Here is a 12,323-nt window from a genome sequence, read left to right as displayed (position 1 = left end):
ACTTGGGATTATTGGTTACTTTGTCAATCCTCAGAATTAAAGTTTTTCACAAATAATAGGTGAAAACTTTGGCTGGTAGATGCAGTCATTGGAATTGAGCTATATGATCTATATTCCATTCTTCCCATAGGTATTTATTGAGTGCCACATTGACCTAAATTATGAACATGTCTTGATGAATAAGACTGCAGGGAGTTCTCAGTGTTAACAGAGAACATGGGGACTAAGCATAGAACCTTTTTTTTTTTTTTTTGAATGAGAGAGAGAATGAGTGAGCATGAGAGTAGTAGAGATGGAGGGGAGGGGCAGAGGGGAGAGAGAGAGAGAATCTTAAGCAGGTTCCGTGCCCAGCATGGAGTCTGACATGGGGCTCAATGCCACAACCCTGAGATCATGACCTGAAACAGAATCAAGAGTCGACATTTAACCAGTGAGCCACCCAGGTGCCCCAAACATAGAACTTTGAATATAATAATGTTTACAAAAGTGGAAGTACAAGAAAGGTAAAATGGGAAGACTTCACTCTATTGTTTATTTTTGAGAAGGATGGACCATACTAGGTGTGGGGTACTGATTTCCCTGCTGTAGTCTCTGTTGGAAGTTGTCTGAACAACTACTTGGTTTGCTAACATGACTGTATCCCCTGGGCCTTCTCCCTGGGAATTGGATTTCCTTTTAATTCTTTCTCTCCAGGCCACCCTCTTGGGCCCTTCCTGCAGTTATGTCTCAAGCTCCTTCACTCTGAGTTTTCTTGGATTCTTTTTCTTCCACCCTTGCCATCTTTTCTAAGAAAAGCCTTCTTTAGCTCTTTATGTGAAGAACTCCTTTTTTTGGTTAGATATGTTAACTTACTGTGCTACAGATTTTATGTCTGTTTTACTTAATCTTTATAGCAAACCCATGAGGTAGGTTGTATTTTCAAATTTTATGTGGGGGTCAGAGAGAGAAGTTTTACCAAGTTTGTAAAAGGCAAATGGAATTTGCATTCCTGTCTGACTCTGCAGCTGTCACTGTGTACGTCTCTTGTAACCCCCTCCTTCATCAGTTGTAACTAGTTTGTCCTGCTGCGGGCTTCATCTTTTGATCTTGTGTCTGTTTTCTGTAGCCCCGTCTCTCTTTTCTAAATTGCACCGCCCTCTGCCCCTGCTCACTACCCTTCAGCCTTCCTTTCTCACTTTCCCTTGCCACTCATACATATACCTTAGCAGTTGACCCTAAGAACTTCTTACTATTTATTTTCTTTCATTGAAATGTTTAAAAAATCCAGTCTTATCTTAACGTAGAAAATGCTTTACTTTGTCTGGGGTTATTTAATCCCCAGTCTCGATTTTGGACAAGAACCATCAACGTGACTATAGGCCTGAATCGCTACTCAGACATTTAGTTCTACACTGAAATCTGCCATTGGCTCACTCTGCTCCTTTAGGCAGGTCACTCCTCCCTGAGTGTTGTTTTAACATCTTTAGAGTAGAAATGGCTAGATCCAGGATTATAAAGAGAAAACAGTTAAAAAGAAAAAGTCATGAATGCTCCCAATTTAATGTTAGCCTTGAAGAGATAGATAACTCCTGTTTTTCAGTCGGTGGCTGGTTACTGCAAAAAGGGAAAGACAGTTTTCCTCCCAAAGGCTCTTAGGCTTTATTTCAGGAGGGGAGATTTGGTAACTAGAATCCCTTACAAACTTGCGGGGGGCAGGTGGGTGGTCAGAAATGGATGTGCCCCACTAAAAATGGATATTGTCTTTTCTAATTCTATCATTTCATTACCTGAATAAAACAGATATACTGTGACCTATTTGTCTCAAGGAGAGTCAGAGAACCAGCAGGGAATTTGAGACCTCATGACCATTCCTCTTATAATAAATGAAGCCTGCATGAAATGGTACCATATTATGACTATAACAGGCCCTGTTTTGAAACTTGCCCTTATGTTTGCATCTGACTGACTTCTGTTCTTATAGGAATGGGATGGGAGAAACAAAGATTCTATCCAAAGAGCAGTGAAGCACAGCAATGTGGTCATTAATCTTATTGGGCGAGAATGGGAAACCAAGTAAGTCTTTGGCTCTTGTGTTTTCTTTGTATATGCTGTCTTAGGGTTCAGTAGATATTCATTGGATACCTTCTAATGTCAGGCATTATAGTTGTCACATTTTTAAAGTCCATTAAGCATTGATTGAACACCTGTTTACTTACATACCCCAAAACCCTCTTTCAGGAGATTTAGTCTGGTATAAGTAAACAAAGTGATGTGCTACCCATAAAAAGCCAGTATGGATTGTGTCAGTATGGTTGGTGTCATCAACTTGATGTTAATGTTATTGCATTAAACTGGAGATTGATTTTTTTTAGTTTTTTTTTTTTTTTCCCCTGAGGGAAACAAACCCAGGGATAAAAAGTGGGTCCCTCTTTAGCTCCCAACACTTCCCCGCTCCCTACCCAGCCACTACAGTGAGATGTTCTCAAAGGGTCTCAGCCTTGGGATTCCTTGAGGTCCGAGAATATTATGTATACTGATTTATAACTTATAGTAATAAATTAGGTAATATATACAGTACTTCAATTATGTATAGTAGTGATGAGCAGTAAAATTTATATGTATATCAAAAATACACATATGTGTATATATATATATATATATATATATTAATTTTGACCCTGTGTTAAATCATTGCCATTTACAAGTTTAACTATTATGAATTATAGTAATAGTATGAAAACCAGCTTATCACAGAAAGCTTTGGGATCCGGAGTCAGGTTTTCTTAACTGATCCCTTTTTCTTCCTTCTTCCAGAAACTTTGATTTTGAGGATGTTTTCGTGAAGATTCCCCAAGCAATTGCCAAAGTGTCCAAGGAAGCTGGAGTTGAAAAATTCATTCATGTTTCACATCTGAATGCTGATATTAAAAGCTCTTCTAGGTATCTGAGAAATAAGGTAAGTGGTTCACAGAGCTGGAGTTTCTTGGCCCCTTCGAAACATGACTTAAGTGAGAAGAGTTTCTCATTGACATATCCAGAATTAAAAGGGGTTTCTAATTCTCCAGATTTAGAATTAGATTGATGTGTGTGTTGTGTTCTGGCATTTCTTTTGAGTGCCTTCTGTTTGTAGGGAACTATGGTAACGGGCTTCAGAGATGGATAGAGCATTATTACCTGTTCTCAAATGCTGAAAGTTGCTTGGGGCATAATAGAATTATATAGTAAACTTCATAAGAGTAGAGTGTTATTCCTGCCGAAAGAGTCCTACCTGTGTTTTACCTACAAGGTTAAAAGGCCATTTTTTTCCCTCAAACCTTGTGCGTAGTCATGGTCTTATGTAGCTCTTGTTGTAAGCATAATGTAAAGGCTGAGAATGACAGGGATAAATATTTGGCAAGGAAATATAGTATGTAGGCTTTTTATACTTCCAGAAACCACATTGTCATCGAGATTGTATCTAGGTATTGACCATTCTGATTTGGAGTCAGTCTAACATGAAATGTCTTTATTGTCAGGGATTCAGAGAAATTGCAGTATCTGACTGTCTTTGGCATTTGTTTTCTGCTATGATGAGCCACTTTGGGTCAAATTTATAAGGCCACTGAGTTCTTTGCCAGTGGCTCCCAACTTTTTTGACCCACTGCATTCTTTATTGAACAAATGATTTAGTAAGTACCTTCTGTGTGCTGCATATTGTATTAGGTGGTGTATAGTGTAGTGAATAAAACAGACATGGTCTTAGCCCATGTCTGCTTTCTAATCCATTGAGGAAAATAATTCCACTTCTGCCTAGTGTTGCAAAGTAGGGAACTGTGCCATAGGAGAATATGATGGTGGAGAGAGAACATCTATCAGTTAGGAGCATTTAATTGCTAGCATCTGAAAATTCAGTGTAATCTGGCTGAAACATAAAGGGAGTTTATAGGCCCCTATATCTGAAAAAATCCAACAATAAGGAAGCTTAGCCCTATTGGTGCCAAGGTTCATCAGAGTTTCAGCTTTGATTCTTTCAGCCTTTTTTTTTTTTTTTTAAAGATTTTATGTATTTATTCATGACAGACAGAGAGAGAGAGAAAGGCAGAGGGAGAAGCAGGCTCCCTGTAGGGTGCCCAATGTGGGACCCGATCCCAGGACGCCAGGATCACGCCCTGAGCCAAAGGCTGACACTCAACCGCTGAGCCACCCAGGCATCCCTCAGCCTTTTTTGTTGTGTAAGCTTTGTTTCTCATGGTCATGGAACTGGCTTGTAGGGCATCCAAGCCTCACCATTTTCAAACTGCATGGATGAGGGAGAATGAGCGTGTACACTCTGTGCCTGCCTCCACACTGGCACTCACAGAATCCGCTCAATCTATGGTTGTTTGGAAGGGCCAGGGTGGGAGAAAACTCAGATGTCCAGCCCCATGGCTTACACCACAAGGTGGATTTGGTTTCTGTTGAATATAAGGGGAGAAACTCGTGAGAAAGACAAGGCTTTCGGGCAGTGGTTCTTACCATTAGCTGCCCATTAGAATCACTGAAAGAACTTCTTTGAAAAATCCTGCACCATGACCGATGAAAATAGAATCTCTGGGGATAGAACTCAGGCATCAATATTTTTAACTTATTTATTTACTTTTAATTTATGATAGTCACAGAGAGAGAGAGAGAGAGAGAGAGAGAGAGAGAGAGAGAGGCAAAGACACAGGCAGAGGGAGAAGCAGGCTCCGTGCACCGGGAGCCCGACGTGGGATTGGATCCCAGGTCTCCAGGATCGCGCCCTGGGCCAAAGGCAGGTGCCAAACCGCTGTGCCACCCAGGGATCCCAATATTTTTAACTCTTGCTGGGTGATTCCAAAGCTTAGCAAAGATTGAGAAATAGTATTTACAGAGAAGGAAGAGGATGATCCAGTTTTGGATGCAGGTTACATTGCAAGTGTGTGTTAATCATCCAAGTAACAATGATGGTGAGTGGGATTTATGATCCTGGAGCTCAGAAGTGAGGTCTGGTTTGGAGATATAAAACCAGTTAATTAGGGGCACCTGGGTGTCTTAGTCCATTGGGCGTCTATCTTCAGTGTGGGTCATGATCCTGGGGTCCTGGGATCAAGCCCCTCAGTGGGCTCCCTGCTCAGCGGGGAGCCTGCTTCTCTATCTGCCCCTTCCCCCGAGAGCTCATGCTCTCTCTCTTGCTCTCTCTCTCTCTCTCCCAAATAAATAACATCTTTACAAGAAAAACCAGTTATTGAAGCAAGGTTTGAGAATAAGTTTGCCTAATGAGAAAGCGTAGATTGAGAGAACTTTGGACAGAGCCCAGAGGAATACCATTGATTAGTACTCTGGTAGACAAGGAGGCACCTGCAAAAACCAAAACAAAGACTGAGAAGAAGTGGATGTGGCAAGGTAGGAGGGAAACAAAGAGTGCGCAAAGTCATGGAAGCCAAGGGAAGACGGTTTATAGGAAGGGAGTCGTTGCTTATGAAAGCTGATAAGAAGCCTAATGAGGTAAGAACTGGAGAGTCAACTTGGATCTATCGATATGAAGGTCATCTATGATTTGGTCAAGAATGGTTTGGGTGCAGGTGTCAGGGCGGAATCACAGGTGAGCACAGAGCGTGAGCAGGAGCTAAGGCAGTGGGGCAGCATTTTAAGTAGTTTGGTAAGAGGAGAGAGGGGGCAAGAAGTTGGAGGGGTACATAGAACTGGGATTCTTTTTTTCCTCTTAAGGTGGAAGGTCTTAACATTGTGTAAGTACTGGTGAGAGGGTACTGGTTAGAGTTGTGGATTTTCTGGCAGCAACGTGAGATGGTTTTGTCTGCTGTTGTATTTTCTCTTTGGATGAGAAGGTAAACTCATTTACTAGAAGGAAGAGAATAATAAGGGAGGAATCTGAATAGAATGGAGAATGTTCGAAATTGTCATAGGAGAGAACAGCTAATTAGAAGAAAATCATACTTGTGGGAAATGTTGAAGGCCAAGTTAAAATCGATGATGTGAGTATATAGTGGCACCAATTTATGATTTTTTAAAAATTCAGGTGTAATTGACATATATTAGTTTCAGGTGTATAATGTAATGATTTGACATATGTATATATTGTGATCTCCACAATAAGTCTGGTTAACATCACCACATAGTTACAGATTTTTTTGTGTGTGTGATGAGAACTTTTTTTTTTTTTTAAGATTTTATTTATTAGAGAGTGTGCTTGTGTGCACATCGAGGGAAAGGGGCAGAGGGAGACGGACAAGCAGACTCCCTGCTGAGTGCAGAGCCCAATGCAGGGCTCATTCCCAGGACCCTGAGATCATGTACTGAGTTGAAGTCAGATGCTTAACCGACTGAGCCACCCAGGTACCCCTTTGTGATGAGAATTTTTAAGATCTACTTTAAAAAAAAAAAATTATTTATTTACAAGAGGCAGAGACACAGGCAGACAGAGAAGCAGGCTCCTTCAATGCGGGACTCGATCCCAGGCCCCCGGGATCATGACCTGAGCTGAAGGCAGATGCTTAACCACTGATCCACTCAGATGCCGAAGATTTACTCTTTTATTAGCAACTTTCAAATATACAATACAAGCTTATTACCTAGAGTTGTCATGCTATGTGTTACATCCTAAGGTATCTTACTTTATAACTAGAAGTTTGTTCCTTTTTATCCCCTTTGCCCCTGCCTCTGGCAGTTAGTTTGTTCTTTGTATCTATGAGTTTGGTGAGTTTTTTGTTTGCCTTTTTTTTTTTTTTTTTTTAAGATTTTATCTATTTATTCATGAGAGATACACAGGGAGGGAGGGAAAGAGAGAGAGAGAGAGAGAGAGAGAGAGAGAAAGGCAGGCAGAGGGAGAAGCATGCTCTTTCGGGCATGCAGGGAGCCCGATGTGGGACTCGAACCCAGGTCTCCAGGATCAGGCCTTGGGCTGAAGGCGGCGCTAAACTGCTGAGCCACCCGGGCTGCCCCTGTTTGCTTTTTTTTAAATTTCAATTCCACATATAAGTGAGATCATGTGGTATTGGTCTTTCTTTGTCTGAATTCTTTATTTAGCATAATGCCTTCAAGGGCCATTCATGTTGTTGTAGCAAATGGCAAGATTTCCTTCTTTTCTGATGGCTGGGTAATATTGCAGTGTGTGTGTGTGTGTGTATCACATTTTCTTTATCCGTTCATCTCCCAGTGGACTCTTAGCTTGCTTCCGTGTCTTGGCTATTTTAAATAATGCTGCAGTGAACACCGGGATGCAGATATCTTTTCAAGTTAGTGTTTTCATTTCCTTTAGATATATTAGCAGAAGTGGAATTGCTGGATCATATGGTAGTTATATTTCTAAGTTTTTGAGGAGCCCTCATGTTGTTTTCCACAGTGGCTGCACCAATTTACATTCCCACCAACAGTGCACAAGGGTTCCCTTTTCTCTACGTCCTCCCTAACATTTGTTATTTCTTGTCTTTTTGATCATTTCCATGCCAAAAGGTGTGAGGTGATATCTCATTGTGGTTTTGATTAGTACATCCCTGATGATTAGTGATTCTGGGCACCTTTTCATGTACCTGTTGAGCATCTGTGTGTCTTTACAGGAAATACGTCTATTCAGATCCTCTGCCCAATTTTTAATCAAATTGGAATTTTTTTGGTTATTGAATTGTCCAATTTATGATTTTTATGTATTTATTTTCCTCCAGCTCTGAAGGCAGCAGGAGTGCATGGCTCAAAGAAGGAGGCTGATGGGGTTTTTTCAGAATTGGGATTTTGCCTGGTGGGTGGAGTAAAGACAAAAGGATGAGGTAGATTACAATATTGGTAAGAGAGTGATTGAAAAGTTGGGCCATGGGATCTAGTCTCAGGCAATTAGGAGGGCTTGATGTGGAGGAAAACAGTGCTCCTGAGAAGGTGATGAGCAGATCTCTCAGGAACAGATGATGAAGCAGCAGCTGGAGATTGGGAGCTTGCCCTTGGAGAGTAGGGTATGTTCATGTAGTTTGAGAAGAATGGCGATTGCAGTTCTTAAAATGGTTTGTGGCCTGAATGAGCTGAAGGGGGCAGAAGTAGAGAGAAAAGGAAGTCATTGGAGTTGAGAAGCTCAAGAAACAGAGGTTCAAGTCCACCTGGACATACATGTCACTCACAGTGGTGGTGCAGGTGGAGAGGAAGGCTGGACAGGGTGCTGATACCTGCATGGAAAGAGGCCTCATCTAGGAGGAGATAGATGGTAGCAAGCTAGGGTGTAGAGGTTAGGAAGTTTCCTGACCCGTCCCTGACTCCTCTGGATAGGTATGTGTGCTGTCACTTCCATATCATGGCCTCCCACCACACTCCCTTTTCTCTGGCCAACTGCTAGATTGTTGACACCTTCCAGAGAATCTGTGATTAGAAAGAAAAATGGAGGCTGGAAAAATTCCACTACTGTTGTTATTCTCCTTTCTTCTGCCTATTTATCCCTAGGATAAATATAGTAAGAAACCCAACAAGAGCCATACAGGCAGGGCATTTTTGTATGCTAAATAGCACTTGGGGCTCGATCTCATGATCCTGAGATGATGTAGGTCTTCCTTGTTAATAGCAATCTCTGTGGAATGGGATCCGCTTTAGTTTCTGATTCTATTGAATTACCTCTCAGCTTACTCACTTATGTATTAGGAGAGGATTCTGACCCTCCTAGGAAGTAAGTACTAGGATGGTTAGTGAGGTACAGTTTTATCAGTAGCTTCCTGTTTTTCGTTGTTAGCCATTCATATTATTTTTTTCAGTTTTCTTTTTATAATATATAAAAAAGTTCTTTGTAACTGACTTTTATGAATCCTACCATAATCTGGAAAAACTGACTTTTGAAATACAAGTAACATCCTGATAGTGGAAAGAATGCAAGCTCTGTTGACTCATCTCTGAACTCTTTTTTTATCTGGCTGGTTGTTAAGGCCGTTGGAGAGAAGGAAGTGAGAGATGCATTTCCAGAAGCCATTATCATAAAGCCATCGGACATCTTTGGAAGAGAGGATAGATTCCTCAATCATTTTGCAAGTATGTATTCTTTCTTGTATTCTTGTAGAGAGGAGGAGACTAGTTAACCAAGTCAAAGTTAAGCCCAAGCTAATAGTGTTCTCTGAATTGACAGACTCAGGTATATTTTCTCTATCCCAGTTGCCCTTTTCTCCCCAGAGGTTCTCTGCCTAGCATGGTCTTTGTTACTATCTATGGAAAGCAACACTTTAGATGCACAGAAAGAGTGCAGCCTGGGGAAGCAGAGACTGACTAGTTCTGGGACTGTGGCATGTACCTGGGAGGCAGCTTCCTTGTGTTGAACTGGCGATGAAAAGAGTAGTGTGTTACCAAAATGAAGCTGCCCATGTCACAGCACCTGGTCTGTAGTCAGTGCTTAAACGTTGGCCTTGTTTTTATTTTTCATATGAAGCCGGTTCCTAAACTACCCTCTCAGTTTTAGTCTGACTGCCGTGACCCCAACATCTAAATGTTGGTTTTGAAAGACAAAGAGGCAACATCATAAGTTTGTCAGGTGCAGGTAATCAGTCTTCCTTGTTTTTTTTTTTTTTTTTAAGATTTTATTTATTTATTTGAGAGAGGGAGAACCCAGACGCACATTGTGGGAAGGGCAGAGGGAGAGGGGGAATCTCAAGCAGACTTCTCACTGAGTGTGGAGCCCGACTCGGGGCTCTATCTCATGATCCTGAGATGATGTAGGTCTTCCTTGTTAATAGCAATCTCTGTGGAATGGGATCCGCTTTAGTTTCTGATTCTATTGAATTACCAGTTACCTCTCAGCTTACTCACTTATGTATTAGGAGAGGATTCTGACCTTCCTAGGAAGTACCAGGATGGTTAGTGAGGTACAGTTTTATCAGTAGCTTCCTGTTTTTCATTGTTAGCCATTCATATTATTTTTTTCAGTTTTCTTTATACATCCTTGGCCCATAAGTATTTGTTTTTTTGAGAACTGTTTTCCTAACTGATTTATTTAGGCTTTTTATATATTAAGGGCATGTATCTTTTGTTATATTTACTGTTCTTTTTTTTTTCTTGGCTTACTAAATTGTTTTAAAATTTATAGACTTTAATTTTTTTGAGTAGTTTTAGGTTTATAGAAAAGTTGAGTGGAAAGCACAGACAGAGCTCCCACATACCCTTTAACTCCTTGATCTCTGCCCCCAACAGTTTTCTCTTTTATTTATTTTTTTTTAAAAGATTTTATTTATTAATGAGAGAGAGAGAGAGAGAGACAGAGACAGAGGCAGAGACAGAGGGAGAAACATGCTCCATGCAGGAAGCCTGATGTGGGATGTGATCCCCAGACTTGGGATCACATCCTGAGCGAAACTCAGCCACTGAGCCACCCAGGAGTCCCTTTATTTCTATTTTTAAAAAAGATTTTATCTATTTATTTGAGAGAGAGAGAGAGACAGAGCAAGGGCAGGGAGAGGGGCAGAGGGAGAAAGAGGTAGAGGGAGAGGGAGAAGCAGACTCCCCCGCAAGCAGGACCCTGAAATCATGCATTGAGCCAACACCAAGAGCCTGAGGTTCAACCCACTGAGCTACCCAGGCATCCTCTGTGTTGCTTTTAAATAAAACCAAGAATCAGTCCCCTACCTGGGTAAGCTGTAAATGCCGCTTGCCCTTCCCCTACTCTTGAGGACCACCCTCTTGCACTCTGCATCAAGACAGTGTTATCCTCGCCTTCCCAAGCACACCCTGTTTCACAGAGTGCCAAGCAGTGGGAACTGACATCACTGATCCTTATTAAAAATGATAGCATTTCACTTTTATTAAACGTTTGGTATATGCCAGGCACTGTGTGAAGCGTTTTGCCTGCATCATGCGATGGGAAGCTTTGAGGCAGGGACTGGTATGGTGGGGGGTACCCATTCCACCAGTGTGCCAAGTGCGGTTGGAAGAGGTAAAGGATCATCCAAGGTTGCACGGTCATACTCTGTTTCTCAAAGGAAGTTTCCAATGGATGGACCCAGGTGCTGGCATGTGAATCTGTTCCTGTCACTTGAGCCAGCTGAGAGGAACATTAATTTGTTTGAGAGGACGTGTGCCAACGGTATTCTGAAATTGTAGGGTGACAAAAAAGGCTCTGGGTACAGAGGTGGCAGAGTGGTTCAATCTAATCTTGGAGGTATTTTCTTTGGAAGTATTTTCCTTATAGAAGGAACACAGTGATTGCCTTGGTGGGGTCATGATGGCGGTGGGTCTCATCAAGCCCTACGTGCGCTCATTTGATGCTGAGTCAGCTGCACAAATGTACCAGTTTGATGTGGGACTTGATACCAGGACTCTAGGATCATGCCCTGAGTCTAAGGTGTTAGACGCTTAACTGATGAGTCACCCAGGTGTCCTAGTTTTCTCTATAATTAACACCTGGCATTAGTGTGGTACATTTGTTGTAATTGATGAGTCAATATTGATACATTAGTATTAACTCAAGTCCATAATTTACATTAGGATTCATTCTTTATGTTGAACATTCTGTGGATTTTGACAAATGTATAATGACATCTACCTAGCATTAGAGTATCACAGAGAATAGTTTCATTGCCTTAAAAGTTCCTTGTGCTTGACCTATTTATCCTTCCTTCCTCACCCCACTACCTGACAAACACTCATCTTTTTCTGTCTCCATAGTTTTGCCTTTTCTAGAACACCATATGTTTGGAATCATATACTATGTCGCCCTGTCAGATTGGCTTCTTTCACTTAGCCTCTGCATTTAAGTTTCCTTTGTGTCTTTCCATGACTGATAGCTCATTTCTTTTTATAGCTGATTAATATCCCATGGTATAAATGGACCACAGTTCATTTATCCAATTTAGATAGTTAGTTCTATCCTGTGTTTTTCCCTGATTGCTCATGTCTTTTCACATTCTGTATTACCTTCCAATTTAAAAAAAGAAATGTGGTAAGAAACACAATATAAAATTTACTGGGGCTCCTTCCTTCCTTCCCTTTCTTTTGATTGTAACCATCCTAATGGGTGTGAGGTAATATTTCATTTTGATTTTCATTTCTGTAATGATTAGTGATGTTGAGCATTTTTTCCTGTGCTTGTTAGCCATTTGTGTATCTTATTTGGAGAAATGTCCGTTCACATCCTTTGCTCATTTTTTAATTGGATTTGTTGTTGAATCCCAGGAGTTCTTTATATGTTCTGGATGGTAATCCCTTATCAGATATATGATTTACAAATATTGTATTGCATTGTAGGCTGCCTTTTCATTCTGTCCTTCAGTGCACAGAAGCTTTTAATTTTTATGTAGTCCAATTCTCTTTTTACTGTTGTTGTAGTATCACCAAGAAATCATTACCAGTGATCAAACCCAGTGTCACGAGGCTTTCCCCCATATTTTCTTATAAGG

At 41.0% G+C, this 12,323-nt stretch overlaps 1 protein-coding gene across 1 annotated transcript in view; it reads left to right on the top strand.

Moving 5' to 3' along the window:
• Positions 1-12,323, top strand: part of NDUFA9 (NADH:ubiquinone oxidoreductase subunit A9) — a 40,918-nt gene that overhangs the window by 8,422 nt on the left and 20,173 nt on the right. The window contains exons 4-6 of the mRNA XM_072799309.1: positions 1,961-2,052; positions 2,794-2,935; positions 8,871-8,973. Coding sequence (XP_072655410.1) covers positions 1,961-2,052; positions 2,794-2,935; positions 8,871-8,973 — 337 coding nt within the window. The remainder of the gene's footprint in view (positions 1-1,960; positions 2,053-2,793; positions 2,936-8,870; positions 8,974-12,323) is intronic.

Source organism: Canis lupus, chromosome 25 (assembly GCF_048164855.1).
Source record: "Canis lupus baileyi chromosome 25, mCanLup2.hap1, whole genome shotgun sequence".
In the NCBI taxonomy this organism is placed as follows: Eukaryota; Metazoa; Chordata; class Mammalia; order Carnivora; family Canidae; genus Canis; species Canis lupus.
Note: the sequence above shows the minus strand (reverse complement) of the source record. Positions and strands in the feature narration are given on the sequence as shown.